The 21,159-nt window shown below is 32.5% G+C and overlaps 1 protein-coding gene across 2 annotated transcripts in view; it reads right to left on the bottom strand.

The window, feature by feature from the left end:
* Positions 1 to 172: 172 nt before the first annotated feature.
* LOC132743866 (condensin complex subunit 2-like) overlaps positions 173 to 21,159 on the bottom strand; it is a 28,052-nt gene continuing 7,065 nt past the window's right edge. For both annotated transcript variants that reach the window (XM_060732442.1, XM_060732443.1), the window contains exons 6-19: positions 19,872 to 19,998; positions 19,365 to 19,444; positions 18,754 to 18,822; positions 18,111 to 18,309; positions 14,411 to 14,499; positions 13,769 to 13,910; positions 13,052 to 13,151; positions 12,296 to 12,423; positions 11,504 to 11,739; positions 10,394 to 10,492; positions 9,712 to 9,897; positions 9,141 to 9,251; positions 5,227 to 5,412; positions 173 to 4,073 (exon numbers count right to left, since the gene is read on the bottom strand). In XM_060732442.1, the coding sequence (XP_060588425.1) occupies positions 4,014 to 4,073; positions 5,227 to 5,412; positions 9,141 to 9,251; positions 9,712 to 9,897; positions 10,394 to 10,492; positions 11,504 to 11,739; positions 12,296 to 12,423; positions 13,052 to 13,151; positions 13,769 to 13,910; positions 14,411 to 14,499; positions 18,111 to 18,309; positions 18,754 to 18,822; positions 19,365 to 19,444; positions 19,872 to 19,998 (1,812 nt within the window). In that variant the 3' untranslated portion in view covers positions 173 to 4,013. The remainder of the gene's footprint in view (positions 4,074 to 5,226; positions 5,413 to 9,140; positions 9,252 to 9,711; positions 9,898 to 10,393; positions 10,493 to 11,503; positions 11,740 to 12,295; positions 12,424 to 13,051; positions 13,152 to 13,768; positions 13,911 to 14,410; positions 14,500 to 18,110; positions 18,310 to 18,753; positions 18,823 to 19,364; positions 19,445 to 19,871; positions 19,999 to 21,159) is intronic.

The raw sequence follows: 21,159 nt of genomic DNA, 5'->3' as shown, positions 1-21,159 counted from the left end.
CAGAATATATGTCATAACTGAATATGAAGATCTGCAATATCAATATTACAAGTTCAAGCAGATAGACTTAGCTATTTTGGACTTGTCCATACACTTATATATGTAATACCAAAATATATCACATTGATTGGCCACACTGGCTATTTTCACAGAGAACAAACAAGAGAAACTGTGAGTTTTTGTATCATGTTTTATTCTATATTAAGTAGTATGATGGTGATAATGATAATTGAGATCTTTAAGAACAAAAGAATATAATAGTAATTTTTGTTATTGCAATAAGCAGAGAAAGTACTACAAGGTGCAAATAATTTTAGATTCTTTACATCACTAAACAAGGTATGACAATTAACTGTCCTGGGGCCCGTTTCACTAAACTTCTTACGAAAAAGTTGTTCGTAAGTCAAAATCACGAATTGTCCCTGATGTTTTCATTCATCACCAGATTATACCGTGCAATATCTCATTGGAATCGTCTTTTAAAGACGATTCCAATAAGATGATGCATGGCAGAATTATGAAATTAGTTACTATTGTAGAAGTGATTTTAAATTTTGACTTACGAAAATAATGATCGTAAGAAATTTAGTGAAACGGGCCCCTGAAGTATAGTTAATTTTTTTATCAGAGCTTCCACTAGTTTAGTAGTCATTTCTTCCTTTATTTTGGTTTGTAATTTCCAAAATATAATACTTTTACTTCTTTACCTATTTAACATGACTTCCCATGTCAGACATGTTTCTGATTTTTAAATTTTTAAACTTCATAGAAGTTCTGTTTCATACATTTTTATTTTATTCTTGACCTCCTATTCTCTTGCTAATGAAAAGCTACATATTTAACAGATATATAAAGTCTTACAATGTAAAGTATAGGACGATATCACTCCATTTTCACAAGATAAAATATATATTTGTGTATTTCGCTATCGACTATTTAAAATTTGAAAATCTTAATAGCAAAATGGCAGATCGGTCAATACCAATTAGTATAAATTTAGAGGAACTCTTAATAGTGCTTATCAACTTTTCCTCCTCTTCCAAAAAATGAAGGATAAGTAGGTTAGAATAAAGTAGTTTATCTTAATCAAATTTTCAAATTACCAAAATGCACTTCAAACCTCATAAAAGTCACAAAACATTGTTATTTACCTGAACGATCAATATAATTTGATTTACACTGTAGCCCTTATATGTGTATACACAAGTTCTATAATGTAAACACTGCAGCAGTTTTGACTTTTTTTAGTGGGTTTAACTTTGCACCAACACAGTATAGGTCATGTGAAGGAAGACCTAAGGTGCCCTTCCATGCATTATTTCTGGCGCGAATGGGCACCTAAGTAGAACCTACAAAGTTCAGTAAGCTACCTCACTTCCTCAAAGCAAAGTCACTGTCAGCATATGAACCTACAACAGTGAGGGGCGAGTGGTTTGAAGTAAACGACTTTGACCACTCAGGCACGGATAACAATAACAGTTTATTGCATAATACTGCAAAGTAAACAATTACTCTTTGATAAACAAAAAAAATTGTTACTACAGAAACCTGCAAACAGTGACAAACTATGACAGTTACCTTTGCAACATTGGAAAAACAGCTTAACTTAAGGTAGAGAATTACTCTATGATGGCCTAAAAAGTTATCTTTGTTACTTTGGAAAACAGCAAAGAAGACATTTTTCAGACAAAGAAAATTATCTTCAAATTTTAAAGTAAACCAGACGTTTGTAATGATGGGAAATAATGAATAATTTACAAGTATTTAACAGACAGTATACATAAAAAGTGACATTTTCTTGCATAATACATGTATATGTACATAATATTTACAGGCAAATTCTTACAAAATATACCTCTAAAACACAGTCAAAGCAGGTTTGATAATTTCAAAATGAGAAATGTGTTATCTTTTTGATTTAAGCAATATTATTGAAACTTTAGGAATGATCACCTTTTTACCTTGTCTATTAACATCATTGGGTTACATCAAGGTCACCTTCAACCCAATTAACAAGTGTGGCATTAACATACATGTGTTAGAAGTGTGACATTTATGCACATGTTTGTCACATTTTTAATGTAATATGTAACATATACTCTTTATTATATGCAGTATTAAAATCACATGGCTCACCCTGTTATTAGTCATTTGCTTAAAAATTTGTTATTTGGCTAACAGATTCCTTGCTCATGTTATACTATTCTAATCATATTTGGTATGAAATCAAAAATTCCAACACAAATTTATTTTAATGTTTCTTTCAACCAAATTAAACCCTGATTTTAAGCTTGTCAGCATTTTTCTAAACAATTATTGAATAAAAATGAAGAAAACACTCCATCCTTTCCAGAAAATTCATGCAAGATTTTCAGTGTTTTTATTCTTTAGACATGTCAGATAAATGGACTCATGTCTAATTTCATTTTTAACACAATTTAGATGTTATCACGACTCTTTCTTTTCCACTTAGAAGGGCCCCAGACCCGTTTCCAAAAGGATGGGGAAAAACATAATTTGAGCAATAATTTGAATAAAATACAGCGTTTAAAACTTTTGAAATTTTCTTCCCCTAGCTTTAAGACTGGTTTATTTAACTTAAGAACATTTCCAATGATAAAAATCTACTTCTTTTTTTTTCTATGTTAAAATCAAACACTATGTGTACAATAAGAAATGAGCTATTTACAAATCTACTCCATTAAAATGAACAATTCTAATAAATAATAATGATAACAGTAATAAAAGTTGTAGCTCCAAAACACAATTTCATTCAGTATGTATTTCATCCACAACTTAATATTATGAAGAAATAAAAAAAAAGAAGAATAAGTTTTCTTTCTCTCACCTATTATCCTTACAGAAGAATACTTGAAGAAATCCATGAAAATATTCTTTCTGAACTAATTCATTACAAAACAAAACATAAATATTCTAGTTAAAATATCATGACAAAAAATAAAAACTAAATTTTTTTTTTGACGACATAATGTAAGGGACACAACTCCTACACAAGATTGAACTTACAGAAAGATGCAAAGGAAAGTAAAGAAAACATAAACATAGTTTTGAGCCTTTAAGACGGGGGACAGAGATAATATATGGGCTATGTAAGGGAGATAACTCTTCCAGTGACTATCCAATTATGAAATGAAATAGCCATTTTTTTGTCTTACAAATCCTATTAAATGAATAGGCAGGTAAAAGTTATTGACAATGTTTTACAGTACATCCCTGATTCATGAAGCAGCTTCACTGAGAGTAAATGAACACACTGGTATGCAATATATTCACATATTACATGTTGACAGGTCAATATATTCACATATTACATGTTGACATGTCAATACATTCAGTAATACATCAAAAACAAGGCACTTCAAACTATCACATCTATTCACTTAACCACTTCTATATTCTCCCATTCTCTTTATTCAAATATCCTCCAATGCTGTTTCTTATGTATAATGTTAAACAATTGTTTATCATTTGTTTAGTTCTGTTCTCTTGCTTTCTATACCCTTTTAGTACCCTTATTCCTACAACTTTATATATTAACTCGACATGAAATATATTTTTGGCGCTAATTTCAACTCCCAATTGTCATTGATTCTTTTATGACTCACACTTTTCTGTATCTTGCATGTATAAAGGTCTTATTCATGTCATCAATATTAGTTTAATCACATTTATTCCTGATACACAAAAATCCGACAACACTTCAGAAAAAAAACAACAATAAAAAAGTCACAGCAGTCATTCAATATAGACCATTACTTTCACAATTATCCACCTTTACAAAACTGAAAACTTTTATTCTCTTTATTCAGGAGCATACAGTCTGCATTTGTTCAACGACAATCCACATTTCCCCCTGTACATTTCATAGAGCACTGGTCATGTTCACTTATAACATTAGGCCTAATCTTCACAGAATTTTCTGAAAAGAATTTTTTTTCTAGAAATTCCAGTTCTGTCTTTTTTTTTATCAAACTCTACATGTAATCCATCCCTCAGAGACCTTGTGATATTGTCAAATCTTCCATATTACTGCAGTCTTCAATTTTTAATGTCTGAAATATTAATAAAAGTAGCATTTAGTAATAAGTTATAATAATTTGTATATATCAACATCAAATTTTCAGTCTGTATTAGAATTTTTGTATGGTTAATCTAAACAAACTTGGCAATCTTTTAAATTTTAAGCATAAAAGGAAATGATCAGATCTATCATTCTAAACATTCCCAAGTTGATAATAGTTGGCAAATCTTATTAGGAAATTAATACACACTTTTTGTGTTTTATTGACGTCTTTTGTACATGTACAATAATATTATGGCTGACAGCAATATTCAATTTGTAAGGGTTTCAGCTTCAGTTCAAATGCATCTTCATTGACATTATGCCCAAATAAGTGTAAACAGGTCAAAGTCAATATAACTCATAATTTTGCCATAATTGTTTTCAATTGTATAATAATTGTATAATGTGTATAATCAATAACCCACATGAATCATGAAATTTTAATAAATATCCTCCAGAATGCAATGTCAAACATTCAATTGATAGAGAGTGGGGCAGTATTTTTATATTTTAGGCAGTTGTTATATTTCATCCTTGACATTTTTCATTATCTATTATTAGTCAATAAACATTATAATAGTCTACCTTTTATGTAAATATAGCCAATTTAGCTAAACTTGGCAGGGAAAAAATGAGCATATTGTTACTTTAATTACAAACATATTTGTGGTAAATTAACAGCCTATTTGAGTCACCCTTGAGTCTGCTTCCTAAAACCTACCAGTACTGGTGCCATATCTTATAAGGTCACATTTTCTTGACTTCTGAAAGGCTCTAGCCTGGGTTAACATGGCAAACACATTAACCATTCAGCCACCTTTTCACCCTTTTTTTTACTATCTTAGAAATCTACCAGAACATAATAACTATACAAACCTAGACATAACTCTGTTCTTACCTAACTTATTCAACCTTGCCGGTTGTTAGGATTTAGGAACAAACTTAGTTTTAATTTTTTGCAGTTTCAATACTTGGAATAAAATGTTATAAACAAAGTGTATGAAAAACATCTGCAACTTTGAATTCCATCCAGAATAAATTCATTCTCAATTTTAGCACTTTCCTTCTATAAACTGAATAAATTTGAAACATATTTAATGAAAAAGTATGAGATTATTTTCCACAAATGAAGAAACACTCACCTTTTCGTTTGCTAAATGAAGTAAACAAACAAATGCTATGGGAACACTGAGGTTTCTAGCTGTTTGACCTGAGACTTTTTCTGGTAAATCATTGAGAAGTTTTTGGAATGTCAACTTCCCTTCCATCTCCTTACTGGTTCCAGGCTCATTGCTCGCAGAATTGTTTGTGTTACCATCTTCTGAAGGCTGAATAAATAAAATATAAAACAGATAATTTTTACACATTATCTCCCAGCACTCATTTTTTGCCCATGGCTGCCTTTTGTATAGATTGTTTTCTATTGTTTATGTTTTAAATACAACTAAAATGCTTATATTTTATTACATGCTTTTCGATGGTTTATAGAAATATATCAGTGAATTAAAACTGATAATTTCACTGTTTTGAAACAGTGAAATTACCATTTTGATAATTTCACTGTTTTGAATTTAAGCCCCTTACATTGTTTCAGTGAAATACCAGCGTGCACAGTACTGGGTACCAACTTAATGACGTGACATCGTAAATGACGTCACGTTGTATTATTATTTGGCGCGCTTTTCATTCAGTTAAAGGTTTAATGTCTTTTTAAAACGTTTCTTTGCATGTAATAAAAAGAAAATTTGTTTAGTTTAGTGTAAGATCGAAATATATTTCACCTTGTGAACACCAAAAGTTCATATTTCACTCGTGGCTGTGCCACTCGTGAAATATACCTTTTGGTGCTCACTCGGTGAAATATATTCCGATCTTACACTGAACTAAACAAATATCCTCTATATAATAGAAATTAATTTACAGCATTTCGACATATTTTGACTGTCTTACACAAATTGACATAACATAATGTGCTGTATTAAATCAAATATGGTAAGTATTAAATAGTAATCTCTTAGTTAACACTTTCAAATTTTTTATTTTGCTGAGTCTGATAAAAACATTAAAGTCTGTTCAGGAATGGTCGCTTCAGTGCAAGTTAACTCTTAACTTGACAATTTTTCTTGTATTTTGTTATCTAGTAAACTGTACCATTTTCTTGAAATTTAAAACCTGTCATTTTTTCAAGGAGACCAATTATGAGGCTATAAATTACACATGTAAGCTTTAAATAAGCTTAAGGTAATACCAGCACTAAATGCAACATATTTTTGTCTATGTCTAATAAAGGAACATACATACCACTGATCAAATGACAAAAACATATTAAAAAAAAATTTCGACTCAAAACTTCATGAATTGATTATTGAAAACTAGTCTTCAAATTACACATATCTACCATTAACAAGCTAACTGGATCACTTCCTCAAATAAACAAATCCAAATTCCTACATGTTACCTTAGCCTAAGGGCAAGATGAATTTAATTAAAGCTGTGAAAACTATTTGGACACTGTGACTAAAATGGAAAATACCAATATGAAACAAGCAATTATCATAGTATTGCAAGCAATCCATAAGTCCCCTACCGGTTAGAACCCCAGCAACATTCTGATGGGCCATTAGCTATTCAATTTTACCAGTGAATGAATGACATGAATGAACTTAAATCTTTTGAGTTCTAAGTTTGTCTATATCACAGTAATGTGTTAAGTTTCCCTGCCTAGTAAGGAAATTATGTTTATACAACCTTGTCATATTATTACGATGTGGGATTTTATTGTAAATCCTATAAGGAATGAAGAAGTTGGAGTGAAAAATACCAATTTCTCAACAAAAATCTAAGTTTAAGGGGGAGATAATTCTGGAAATAGTCTTGCTAGAGTATTTAACCTTCTCAAAAATGTTGAGTGATAATAAGAAACATATATATGAAGTTTGAAGTAGATACATTAGGAAATAAAGAAGTTATTTAAACAAGAGGGCCATGATGGCCCTGAGGTCGCTCACCTGTATATAGCCCCCCCCCACCCCCCGGCCGATTTTTACCCAAGGGCTTTTATTTGTTTATTTGAACAGACTTGGTAGACACCCATAAGAAGATGTTTCATGCTAAACATCTAAGTTCTAGCTCATTGGGTTTTTAAAAAGAAGATTTTTAAAGTTTTTACTATACACATATAGTTAAAAACAATGACACCCCTGGGGCAGGGCCAGTTTTGACCCCCAGGCTTTTATTTGAACAAACTTTGTAGATATTTACTTAAAGATGTTTCATGCTTAATATCTAAACTCTAGCTATTTGGGTTTTTTCAAAGAAGATTTTTAAGTTTTTGCTATACACAAATAAGGAAAATCAATGACCCCCCCCCCCCCGGGCGGGGCCAGTTTTGACCCCAGGGCTTTTATTTGAACATACTTGGTAGACACCCATTAGAACATGTTTCATGCTAAATATCTTAGCTCTAGCTCTTTGAGTTCTTTAAAAGAAGATTTTTTAAGTTTTTACTATATGCATATAGGGAAAATCAATGACCCCCTGGGGCGGGGCCAATTTTGACCCCAGGGCTTTTATTTGAACAAACTTGGTAGACAGTCATTAGAAGATGTTTCATGCTAAATATCTTAGCTCTAGCTCTTTGGGTTCTTTAAAAGAAGATTTTTTAAGTTTTTACTATATGCATATAGGGAAAATCTATGACCCCCTGGGGCGGGGCCAATTTTGACCCCAGGGCTTTTATTTGAACAAACTTGGTAGACATTCACTAGAAGATGTTTCATGCCAAATATCTAAGCTCTAGCTCTTAGGGTTCTTTAAAAGGAGATTTTTTAAGTTTTTACTATATGCATATAGGGAAAATCAATGACCCCCGGGGGTGGGGCCAATTTTGACCCCAGGGCTTTTATTTGAACAAACTTGGTAGACATTCACTAGAAGATGTTTCATGCTTAATATCTAAGCTCTAGCTCTTACGGTTCTTTAAAAGAAGATTTTTTAAGTTTTTACTATATGCATATAGGGAAAATCAATGACCCCCCGGGGCGGGGCCAATTTTGACCCCAGGGCTTTTATTTGAACAAACTTGGTAGACACTCACTAGAAGATGTTTCATGCCAAATATCTAAGCTCTAGCTCCTAGGGTTGTTTAAAAGAAGATATTTAAAGATTTTTCTTTCGGTTGCCATGGCAACCAGAGTTCTGCATGGAATTAAATTCTTTGAACAATTTTTAAAGGTGACCACCAAAGGAACATTCCTGTGAAGTTTGGATGAAATTGGATCAGTGGTTTATGAGGAGATGTCATTTAAAGCAAAAGTTTACGGACGGACGACGGACGGACGACGGACGGACGCCGGACGAAAAGCGATCACAAAAGCTCACCCTGTCACTTTGTGACAGGTGAGCTAAAAAGACAACATTTTTTTTTCATAAAAGCTCTAAGTTCAAGGGAGGTAATACAGATAATTTTTGTGCTAGAGTTGTAAACCTTGTCACATATGATGTGGTTGATAATTAGAAACTGATATTTAAAGTTTGAAGTAAACACCTTAAGAAATAAAGAACTTATAGTGAAAAAGCTGAAAAATTTAAATCAGAAATCTTGAAATTCAGGCTATTTGTTGCCATAGCAACCAGAATTTTCAACATAGGAAGAAAAGAAAAAGATGTGCATAATCTCCAGACTGCCATCTACCCATATTTTAAGTTTCATAAAAATATTTTCAGTACTTTTTGAGTTATTACTGGATCCAGTTTATGTGTTAAATTTGCCAATTTTCAGACTATTTGTTGCCATAGCAACCAGAATTTTCAACATAGGAAGAAAAATAAAAGACGTGCATAATCTCCATACTTCCATCTATCCATATGTCAAGTTTCATAAAAATATTTTCAGTACTTTTTGCGTTATCGCGGGATCCAGTTTTGTGGACCGACGGACTGATGGACGGACAGACAGACGGACGGAGGGTAAACCTAAAGTCCCCTCTGGTTAAACCGGTAGGGGACTAATAAGCAGCAGTACAGTAACAGGAACATAGAAGTGAGTTTGTCTTACCTGTTCTGGATCTTTAGGAGCTGCTTTCATCAAGTTCCACATGGACGATTTTAGCCTCTTCACATCAAGTTTCTTGGCTGTTTTAGCATAATCAATATCAATCTTTGCCACCTGTATATCATTTATGTAAACAAGCAAGAGGGTAAGAATTTATGATGTACTGTCTGCAGAATAATGTGCTATGAGTATAAGAATATTACACCTTAACACTTAAATTCATCTATATTTTATTAAGAGCAGATAGTGACTAAAGTTATAACATCCATGTATATAAAGTAACATAAAATTTGTTAAAATTCTTTTGAGAAATGACCATCAAGATATGAAATCAATGTTATAGAGCAGTTTCAACAAAATATTTCATATATCTTAAAATATAGCTTTACACATTCTAAAAATAAAGTTTTATTTAAAGAGTTGAAACAATTTACAGTCAAGACGAATGTTGCAGAGAAATTAGACATATTCTGCTTAGCTTACATAAATTTCACTTTATAAATTATCCTACATCATATATACAAGTTCAAGAAAATTGCAAAAAACTTCTCAGCCACAAGAGATGTAGAATTACCTTATATGGTTGAGCTAATAATTTATCTCCTGTGAGTATAGTACCATCACCTAGATTAGGTTGTGTAAATGTGTCCTGAGATTGAGAGAATGGATCTTGTGACGACGATGATTCCTGACTGAAATCTGTTCCCGCGGCAACAAAATTACCAAAGTCCATATCACCACTGTCATTATCATCATCACCCTGTTATAAAACAAAAACAAAGAAAGCTTGAGCATTGTAAAACTTCTTTTAAAATCATTATTTCTGATGAATTTTTATCATGGATCCTAAATTGGATTTTGAGCTGCCATTGAATGTATAATGGACTTGAAATTAGAAACATTCAAACTAGGCAGGCTTTTTCCTGCTATTTTGGGAAAAAGCCCCTGGCATACATTTATTGCAAAATAAATTCGACATTTGAGAAATTTTGAAAAGTAAGAAAACTGCCAAATACATGACTTGAAAGGTTTTTTAACATATGTATAACCATATAACCTGTCCCTTCTAAAAGTTGAAACAGTTTGAGATTTTTGGGCTGCTGTTGGGATTTATTTTCCAATTGTAAAATAATGAGGCAATTTGGATTAGGACTGTATTTCAGCCCCTGGTGAATATGTTTCGACAGTATTTAAGATTGTACTGTTAGAATTGAAAAGTCTAAATAAATTCAAACAAATCTGCATATAACATATACCTCATCATTGGGACAGTAGTTTTCCCTGTCATTTGCATTCTCATAATCATAATTTTCAATAGCATCGTCAACATTAGCACTGGTCTTCTCTCGCTTTATCTGAAATAAGGTATTCTAATGTTACATAACAGATAACAAAGCACATCAACCACTTCAAAAACATAAAATACCTTAAATATGTCCTTTATAAGACAGAGACAAATCTCAAACTGATAGTTACATTATGATCATCAAAGTGTAAATGTGACAGTGAAGGTCTAAGGCTAAGTAACTTAAAATCTTGTCGTTTTTGTGTTCAATTTTTACTTTTACTAAGCAAAAATAATAAACAATCAACATCGTCTGAAATTTCTTCAAATATTGTTCAGAAGGTATCAGTAGCATTCAATTTTTAAAAAGAAAGGAGCAGTCTTTTAATAATTTAGGTAGTTTCTTTATCTTATCCTGAATATTTTTTATTATCAATTATTGGTCAATCATCATACTAATAGTCAATCTTTTGAAATATTTTACAAATTCAGCTCAAAACGACAGCTAAAGAATGGGCATAATTCACTCTAACTTAATATTAAATGTCTTTGCAACACATTTAGTTCTCAAGTCAAAACAATAAACAACTTTGAAACATGTCGGGAGAAAAAAAATTGTAATTTATTTATGAAACCAAATAATTGTTAATAAACATGACCTGTCCAAGGACAGCAAGCTCTACTTTTCTCAGTGTTGGATAGTTAAATAAAAGCAACATAGCAAAAGGGGTATAACTTTTGGGCATGACAATTCAGCGACTTCACTTTACATAACATGACCTTAATAAGGCCTCTTCCAAATGCAAATTTTCTTGAAAAAGCATGCAGTTTTCCCCAAAAAAAATCTGAATTTACACCAGCTTTTTTTATACCAAAGTAGCAATTTCAGCGATAATTCTTCCCAAAATCAAGAGCCTAAAGCTTCTTCCCAATTAAGTGGGGAAAACAACTGCAATAGGTCAATATTTATTCTTCGAGCTTAAAATGCTAAGGGGAGCAATGGCCTCCTGCAATAATGGTAAAAAAATCTGTTTATCACAACAAGAATTGACAAGGGTTAAATACATCCTCTATCACCTACCATTCTTCGTTTTAACATAAACAGTCGGAACAGTTTATCTGCATCATAATGATGATCCTTCGGCAGTGTCGTCTGGTCCTTACTGTATTTATTTAACGTGTTCTTAGTCAGTGCCGTAGCTTTAGATATTTTAAATTTTGATTCAAAGTCTATCTCTTCATCAAAGTCTATTCTAAACACTTGTTTCTTTCCTTTACTCTTCTGTGCTTGTGTGGTAGATGCTGATTTCCCTAATTCTATAAGTACAAAAGAGTATATTATAATTTATATATTTACTGTTTTAGTTATAATATGAAAATGGACTGAATGTAATTTGTTTGTTTTATTGGGTTTTTACGTCACACTGACACAGTATAGGTTATATGGAGACGTTCCAGCTTGACTGGTGGAGGAAGATGTTAGGTGCCCTTCCGTGCATTGTTTCAGGCAAGGACAGGCACCCAAGTAGAACCACCAACATTCCGTAAGCTAGCTAGAAAGCTACCTCACATGAAAGATTCAAAGTCCCTGTTGGGATTCGAACCCACAGCGGTGAGAGGCAAGTGGCTTGAAGTCAACAACCTTAACTACTCTGCCACAGACGCCCCACTGAATGTAATATTGAGATTACATTTATGACTATATTATGTGCATATGTATACAAAATATATATGTATATGAGATGGATGACCCATCCCTCTTTTACCTATAACCGTTTCACAGGAAAAAAACTTCAATGTTAAGATACAATATATGTGTAAAATTGAAGTCTTTACCCAAGATACAATATATGTGTAAAATTGAAGTCTTTACCCCTAGATAAATGTCCTGCCCTCCAATGAGATGGCCCTGCCCAGGTTCTCAGTAATGCTTTGTTAAAGTAGGAATAATCAGACGGTTCCATTGATAACACCTGCATCAATGCCCCAGTTGTACCATGTCTGTAACAAAACAAAAAAGCTTTCTTTTAGTTTATATACATTTATTTTAGTTTGATTGTGATAGAAGCTACAAGCTGAAACACTCTCGAATCCGTTCCTTGAACTAGCACTAGCAATGAGTGTTAAGTTTCTTTCTCAAGGAAACAACAGTTTGCCCCTGATGGGGTTTGAGCCTGCTCAGCCGGCAATATTTAGATTTTTATTCCAAGGTGTTAACCACTCAGTCACATCACCACACTACCTTTATTTTATCTGAAATTAATATTTTCTGACCAAGTTATATTGCACTTTTTACCCCTTACTGGTGCAGCTCGTTCTGTGAACATTCTTTCAGAGTACTTATCCGTTTATTGAATACCGTAGTAAATCTTCATATCTTATTATGTACAAGATAATAGCAATGCTACTCTTAATACTCTATGAAAGTCTGTTAAGATCTTGAGTGGACTTGCTCATCTCTCATTTCTGACAAAAGCATTATGATTTATCATTTTCAGGAAAAATTTCAAAATATATCCTGACTAAACAGTGAACAATGTAAAACGATGATAAGATGTGCCAGATGTTCTTGATTTGCTCCAGTCAAATTTGAAGAATTGGTTACATTAAAAGCAAAATCAAAACTTACGTCATGTCACTGAGTACAGATTGTACAAGTTGAGCAGCCTTTCCATCTCCGATACAGTTATCTCTCCCTATCTCCTCGTCTAGATTCGTATCTGCTACATCTAAACAATCAGTCAAATATTTATATATCTATACATTGTCACCTTGGGTCTGCTTCTCAATTCTCCAAAAAGGGGAAAAATCTTGAATAAAAACTTTGACTAACAAAAATGCCTGCTTCTACTGTTTTTAATAAGTCCTAAATAATAGTATTTGCCATATATTTTAATTGTAGTTTCGGCAGAAACTAAAGTCTTAGAGCAAAACTTTCTGTAATTAAAGAATCTTGCTTCTATTGTTTGTTTGAGGCACTTACAGAAGTAAAACCAGAACATGTTAAGCATGACTTGAACAAGTTGCCAACAAATATTATCCACAAGATATATGTAGTTTTAAATTAAAACTTTCATTGGTTTAGATGATAAAACTTACAAGTGGAACAAAGACCAACTTATATACTTATGCAGTGGTCAAGTAGGATAGCTACACCATATCAAGTGTAGTTATCTAACATAACAGTCATCTAAACAGATCATCTGATTTATCTAAGATTATATATGAGCCGCATCACGACAAAACCAACATAGTGCGTTTGCGACCAGCATGGTCTGGCAAACCCATTATGTTGGTTTTGTCATGGCACGGTTCAATTATATTGTCAAAATAAGTAGATTGAAACCTTCAAGGTCATCGCCCAAAAAGCTGCCGTCCCCACCACCTAACACTGACATATCATCATGATGGTCCGGTATAGGTTCCGGTTCAGCGTCCATATCAAACCGGTGCTCCTCCTGCGATGCTGTTATACCGGGTATTGAACTCTGAAATACAAAAACAGTAAATATAAAACACTGAGGATAATTAAGCACTAAGTTCTATGCTAACGATCATCAACAGTAATTTTGTACAATTTTGATCTCTAATTAACTTCTTAAATCAATCATTTATTACTAAGCTATAGCTAAAGACAAAGTTTGATAACATATATTACCATCTAGAACTGTTATTTCCATTATAGAAAAAAATATCAAACAAGCACCAAAACCAAATTTCGGATAAAAAATAAGTTGTACGCATTTTCAAATAAAATTCACTCAAGACAATGTGTAAACTTCTGCTTGCAATTACTTAAAATCTGGTAAACAGTCTCTCTTTATTTTAATTGCTGAGAAATAGTCAAGACTTTCATAATGGAACAAATTTTTACTGATTTTGTTAAGTTTCAAGGTCTTGTTAGTTTCAATGTCAATCAAATATCTATTTCACCAATCATATATTTGATGGGTCCTAAGATCCCTTCTAGCATAAAAAGTTGACAAACCTGATCAGAAGAATCCCAGTTTGTAAACCTATATGTGGAAAATGCTGGACAAACCAACTTCTCAGCAGTTGTATTGTCTGTTAGTAAACCTATTTAAACAATATTAAAAAATTCTTGGTAATATACATGTAACAAATACCTTCAATTCAAAACAGAATTATCAATCACATTTTTAATACTGAATATTGGTAATATTGTAAACTTTACTTTCTATGCCAATTCACTTGTGCTTGAAATCAATTATATTTTTTTTTAATAAAACCTCAAAGAATATTTGAAATGTTTACTGTGGTACTTGTTTCTCTTCCATTACATAAAATAACTAGAGGATGCTTTTGTAAAAAAGCGCATGTCTCCCCCACTGCTGAGAATAACTGTGAATGGAAACAGGAATGGAAATGGAGATAAGATCATCCTATGAAGTTTGAGGGTTGTAGGTCAAAAGGAACTCTAGTTATCATCCGGAAATGAGAAATTGACCAACGGTCACTGTGACCTTGACCTTTGACCTACTGACCCCAAAAACAATAGGGATCATCTGCTCTATAAGACCAATCATCCTATGAAGTTTGAGGGCTGTAGGTCAAAAGGAACTCTAGTTATCATCCGGAAACGAGAAATTGACCAACGGTCACTGTGACCTTGACCTTTGACCTACTGACCCCAAAAACAATAGGGATCATCTGCTCAATAAGACCAATCATCCTATGAAGTTTGAGGTCTGTAGGTCTAAAGGAACTCTAGTTATCATCCGGAAACGAGAAATTGACCAACGGTCAGTGTGACCTTGACCTTTGACCTACTGACCCCAAAAACAATAGGGATCATCAGCTCTATAAGACCAATCATCCTATGAAGTTTGAGGGCTGTAGGTCAAAAGGAACTCTAGTTATCATCCGGAAACGAGAAATTGACCAACGGTCACTGTGACCTTGACCTTTGAACTACTGACCCCAAAAACAATAGGGATCATCTGCTCAATAAGACCATTCATCCTATGAAGTTTGAGAGCTGTAGGTCAAAAGGAACTCTAGTTATCGTCCGGAAACGAAGAATGGACGGACGGACTGACGGACGGACTGACGGACGGACAGGGCAAAAACAATATGTCTCCCCCCGAGGTGGGGGAGACATAATAAAGCTATGCTTTATCTAGCACATAAAATTATGAAAATTTGTACATCAGTAACAATCATGATGACCAGCATCCTTAATTACATCTTACCTGTATGTACTATGACACAATTTTCACAAGCCTAACAATTCAGGAACATATTAAAGGCATATTTGTTTTTTTTTAGTATTTTGCCATAAGATTTGGAATGTTTGCAGGGTTTTGTTCAAAATTGCAAAATGGGTCTGATATTCTAAACTACATTATTTTGACATGCCTGCCTAAAGCAATGACTTTCCTTTATTTTACTTTTAATACCAAAAATATTTTTTAAAAAGATAGGATAGGACTTTTTTACTCAATTTTATACTCAGAATTGGTAAAAGGATTCATTTTCTTTTTCTGTTGGTGTTCATATTGCACCAAAACAGTAGAGTTCACTTGTGGACTTTCAAGCTTTACTGGTGGAAGAAATTCAGTAATGAACGGGTACCCGAGTAGAACAACCAATGTTCTGAGAACTAGCTTGATAGCTTCCTGACATGAAAGAATACAAAGTTCCTAGCAGGATTTGAACCCACAGTTGTGAGGAGCAGTTGGTTTGAAATCAATAACCTTTAACACTTGACCCAGGGTTCTCAATAAGAGCCGGCCGCCGGCCGAAATGACCGTTTAAAAACACTTTTTGGCCGGCTGAAATTTGTAAAATTTTTAAGTAATACCAAAAACTGAGAACATAATTTGACTGTCAAATACTGATGTTCCGTGATATTTATTAATTTTTCAGTAGAAACACAATAAATGATTGGAATAAATCTGAAAACAGACTTTTATTAGCAAATAAATCTTAATTAAACTTGCATAAAGTGAAACCGGAAGTCCAACTCCATTGCCGATTTTTCCAGCCTACTGCAATATTGCAATGAAAATACTTGCTAAAACTGGACACTATTCAAGGGTTTAAACTTTAAAACACATGATTTGTTTGCTATAAATCGTAAAATCAATTGTTGATAGTTGTCATATACACTGATAATGTGTACTAAAATACATTCATGTGTTGTCGGAAATAGATCTGATTTCGGATGTAACTTATTCGGACATGCAATTAAGATTGGGAAATTTTCATAAAAGAAAAAAAGAAATGTTTTAAATAAAATATCTTTCTTTGACTGAACTTCATACACTGATATATACAATGCTTATTTATGAATAAGCAATTTTAATGCAAGTAATATAATATGAATAACAAGCTTGTTATCAAAGTTTTGATACCCTAGGTATAAAAATTAAGGGCAATATACTTTGATCAAAATGACTTAAAATCTATAATTTGTTGTTCAAATCAGGGACAAAAGATGTAAATCCAATGTTCCTTCTCAAATCTTACACCAAATAACTGATACATTTTTAGTGAATTACATGTACTGAGATTTGTTGGCATAAATAGTAAAAGTTTTTGTGACATTTGCTCTGTTCCATGTCTGACAAATAAGTTTATAGAATTTATGACTAACACATTTAGGTCCTGTTCAAGCTTTTAACTTCAAAATAAGAATCAATTTTAGGATCAGGATCAATATTTGGATCAACTGTAAAATTCCCTTTTCTTACAAAAATAACAATAAATTATCTAAAATTTCATAAACTTACCATCGCAAACCCAACTTCATCAAATTAATATTTGATATATAATCTATGAGGATAAACAATGAAGAATATTAGTTTTTAATTTGATCCTGATCCTTAAATTTTTGTGAACGCTCAGCCTGTTTTGATTTTGTAAACATAAACTGTACATTGATGTATTATGTACATGTGAAACTGTAAGCTCTATTGAAATCTTGTTAGTGCCATGTCTGCAGCTTGACAGGCAACACACAATTTGCTTATTTTTATTTAATCATTTAATGCCAGGTGAGTATTCACATAATTGGCAAGTCATTTTAAAATGCCCTTCTGTTCAATGAAAGCGTTAATCCCTACAAAATGAAACACAATGATTGGCATCTGGCACATGATATTTTATTATTGAATAAGAGTGATTTTTATGCAGTAATTTTCTAATATTTTTCTCCTGTCATCAATTAATGCCTGACATAACTGTATTGGTCCAGTATTTTAAAATGAATTGCCGGATATGGTGTTTCATTAAGTTTATAATGAATTAAAAAACAGTATTTAAGGCAAAACTGCACTTTTTTTCCCAAATAATCAGAATTTAATAGTGTGAGAAATTTTATATAGTTTTTTTTTTCAAATTATGCCTTTACATTTGTTCTTCTGTAATAGTTTTAAACTGCCAAAATATGGCCTAGAATGCAGGAACTCAAGTGCTTAATTTCAAAATTTTCCGGGGGAGCATGCCCTCAGACCCCCCTAGGAGGCCTGCTAGAATTCAAATTTGGCCTGCTGAGCTGAAAGTTATTGAGAACCCTGTTGACCACATATGCGCCTGGATACATTTTCCATTTGGAAAATAACCCAATATGGCTTAATAAGTAGATCTATGACTACAAAATAAACACCAACTTGTCAAGGTATGAATTACAGGTTGTTAACAATTAAAAAAAAAAGTTTTTTCACCTTTAAAATCTGTGACATCTACATTTTCTTTTCTTTCTTCGATCCTTGACATATCTAGGTCATCTGTTGGGGATATTAATGTATTAGAATCTAGTACAAGCCGCTGTGTGTTATCAAATGTTCGTAAATTAGACAGCAGCAACCCACTACTTCCACCTTCATCAAAAGCCGCCGACATTACTTGAAATAATGGATCTACCTACAATATTGAAATCTTTCAATTAATAATCAGATTAAAGAAATCTTCACACTTTTATTACGGGAGGTTTTTGTTCTGCAGTTGAGCATTAGGAAAGGTATGTTATCACAAAGCAGCAAATCTAAACAGTTAATATATAAGACAAACTTCTAAAATGCCTTTTCATGAAATGTTTTTCAGTTTTCAAAATGCAAAAAATAATTCACAAATGTTAAAAGTTCTTAAACAGTATTTTTTTCTCACTTAATAGGAATCGCTGAAATTGCTAATTTGGGAAATAAAAAAGCTGGTGTTAATATATCTTTTTTTATTAATTTTTTTACAGTGATAAAGAGGCCTTGTATAGGCCTCTCTTATATAAGGCAAAAAATCACTGCCTTAGGATTAATTTATCATCACCCAGTAAGTCTTATTGGCAATAAAAATTATGCATTTGCTACTTACCTCAAACTCAAGATCAAATTTGTTTACATTGATGTTCTTCAAGTTTGTCTCCACTGTTTTACTTTTTCTCTGAAAATATTGAGTAATCTTGTATTATAATTGTGCCCAGTATGTTTTTCTTGAGTTTCCAACCAGTTCAACAAAACTTTATTATTTTGTTTCAGCAACAAAAATTCTTTCATTAAATTTGTCAGGATTCCATCATTAAACTGTTGGATTCCTGTATTTGTCTCTTCATGATGACTATTGCAATAATGAATTTAGCAAACAAAAACTTAACCCAAGTGTGATGATAACAGCAATGTTGATGCAAGGGTGAGTAAAATAGCTCTTCTAATTCTTTGAATAGTCGCGCTAGTCAACTGTATTGTGTAGTATACATAGTGTTTCTTATACTGCATGGCATAATTGTATCTTCATTGTTTTAAGCAGACATTGATAATTCCATTAATATCAAAATTGAACATTCTCATAAAATGGTAAACCAAAGGGATTTAAATGCTCTTCTAAAGTACTGCCATTTAACCATGTTTTCATAAAGAAATGATTTTGTCTCATTTCTGAAAAAACAAAACAAAAAAAAACCCCAACAGAATACATATTCTACAAACCTTTTTCTTCTTTTTCTGGGCTTCATCAGGCCTAGCTTCCCCCTCAGCACCCCCATCTTCACCTTCTAATGTATCTTCATCTATACAGAAAATATTGTCTATAGTTTAATATATATTATTCTGTTTGTTCGTTTTCTTGTAAGTTTTTAACAAATCTATTCAAGTTAAATTGAGACGAACACCGACCTTTCAATCATTTGCATATGTACAATGCACTATTGCCATTTTAACCAACACCTGTAATGCACAGGTTGCCCCTGTTTAGACATAGCATTTACAGTTATAATGCAATGACAGTAAAACTACAGCGATGAAAATTTTCACTGTATATTCTGCAATAATTTAGTATAAATACATAAATACAAGTTAAAACAAAATTTCAGAACTAACATATTTATCATCTTAATCACTGTAAATACTTTAGCGCTCCCTACTTTTTAAAATTTTTTATATAAATTGCATTTTTTTTTATTTATTTCTTTTTATTTCTTATTATTAATTACTTACCATGAGCATGTTTATGTTTATCTGCTCCCCTACCAAGACCACTGAGAACTTTGTATGTTTCTGCATGGATGGCATCAACTCTCCCAGCATAAATCTTGGCGCTTGCATCCAATGTTGTACTAGCAACCTATTTATGGACAAAAGAATTCTTATTGATTTCATTTTCTATTGTTGATTTTTAAGTTGAAACACTACAGTCATGGTTGTACAGCTACAATAATCATCTCTTGGATACAGGTTTGACAATAATCATAGAAAAGCATATGTGATCTTTGGTCAAGCCAACTTTAATTTCTATCTGGCCCAAGTCGTAATATCTGTCTCAATAGCTTCATCTGACATCATACAGTTTGTTAAAATCCATATTTCAGTCAAAATCTATGCTGAAGTAATAATTCTTTTATTATAAAATCAACTTCAATTCACATATAGTTTCAAGTCAATGCCTTACAAGGACATTTATTAAGTTTCTAGTCAACACCTTCAGTGCTTTTGAAGATTATTGTTATATGCGAAACCTTAACAAAGAATCTTCATTTTCTAAAATAATAATCAATGTCAGAGTTATGGGCTTCAAACAATGACCTCCCACTATGATCTAAAAGATTTCTTTGAAGTTACAAACAAATATTATTAGTGATTAATGAGATATAATATTATATAAGAACTTTAATCAAAGCATTATGCCTAAGCCTGGTTGAGTAGCATAGCTCCACTAGTCTTCATGCACTTTTTTAGCATCAGAGTGGAACCGTTCACATATTTGTTGTTGTTTTTTTGCTTTAAGAAATACCAACACTGGCCACTCTTTAATATTCAGCATGTGAGTAGTATCCACTCAGGCTTCGCGAAAGTTGCCGGACCGTCGGACATGTCCGGCAAAAATCAGGCCAGTCCGATATTTTTTTTCGGAGTTCCGGACCTTATGTCCGGTACGAATACCGGGATATATCCAAGATCGATCAAGACCGAGTTTTCTTCCTTGAATAAAAAAATGTAAAACAAGTTTTGATTTGCCGTTTCATTATAAGTGTCCGATACATACGACTGTCAATAACCAAAATGTCGATGTTACTTCATTATTACGCTGGCGCTACGCCCAGCAAAAATCGTAAACTATCCAATGAAGAAAAAAAAGCAAAACAAAAGGAATACGAGTCCAGGCGCCCGCCGAGAAAATTTGTGGGTAAATGGAAAAATGGCCGCTTTGATCATGAATGTTTTGATTTCCAAACAGAGTCCATTCACAGGTGCTTGAAACAAACTTTTTAAAGTTTTATATGGGCTA

Source organism: Ruditapes philippinarum, unplaced genomic scaffold (genome assembly GCF_026571515.1).
Source record: "Ruditapes philippinarum isolate M1 unplaced genomic scaffold, ASM2657151v2 ctg8117_1_1_1_1, whole genome shotgun sequence".
Classification (NCBI taxonomy): Eukaryota; Metazoa; Mollusca; class Bivalvia; order Venerida; family Veneridae; genus Ruditapes; species Ruditapes philippinarum.
The sequence above is the reverse complement of the archived record's forward strand: the minus strand, read 5'-3'. Positions and strand labels throughout refer to the sequence as shown.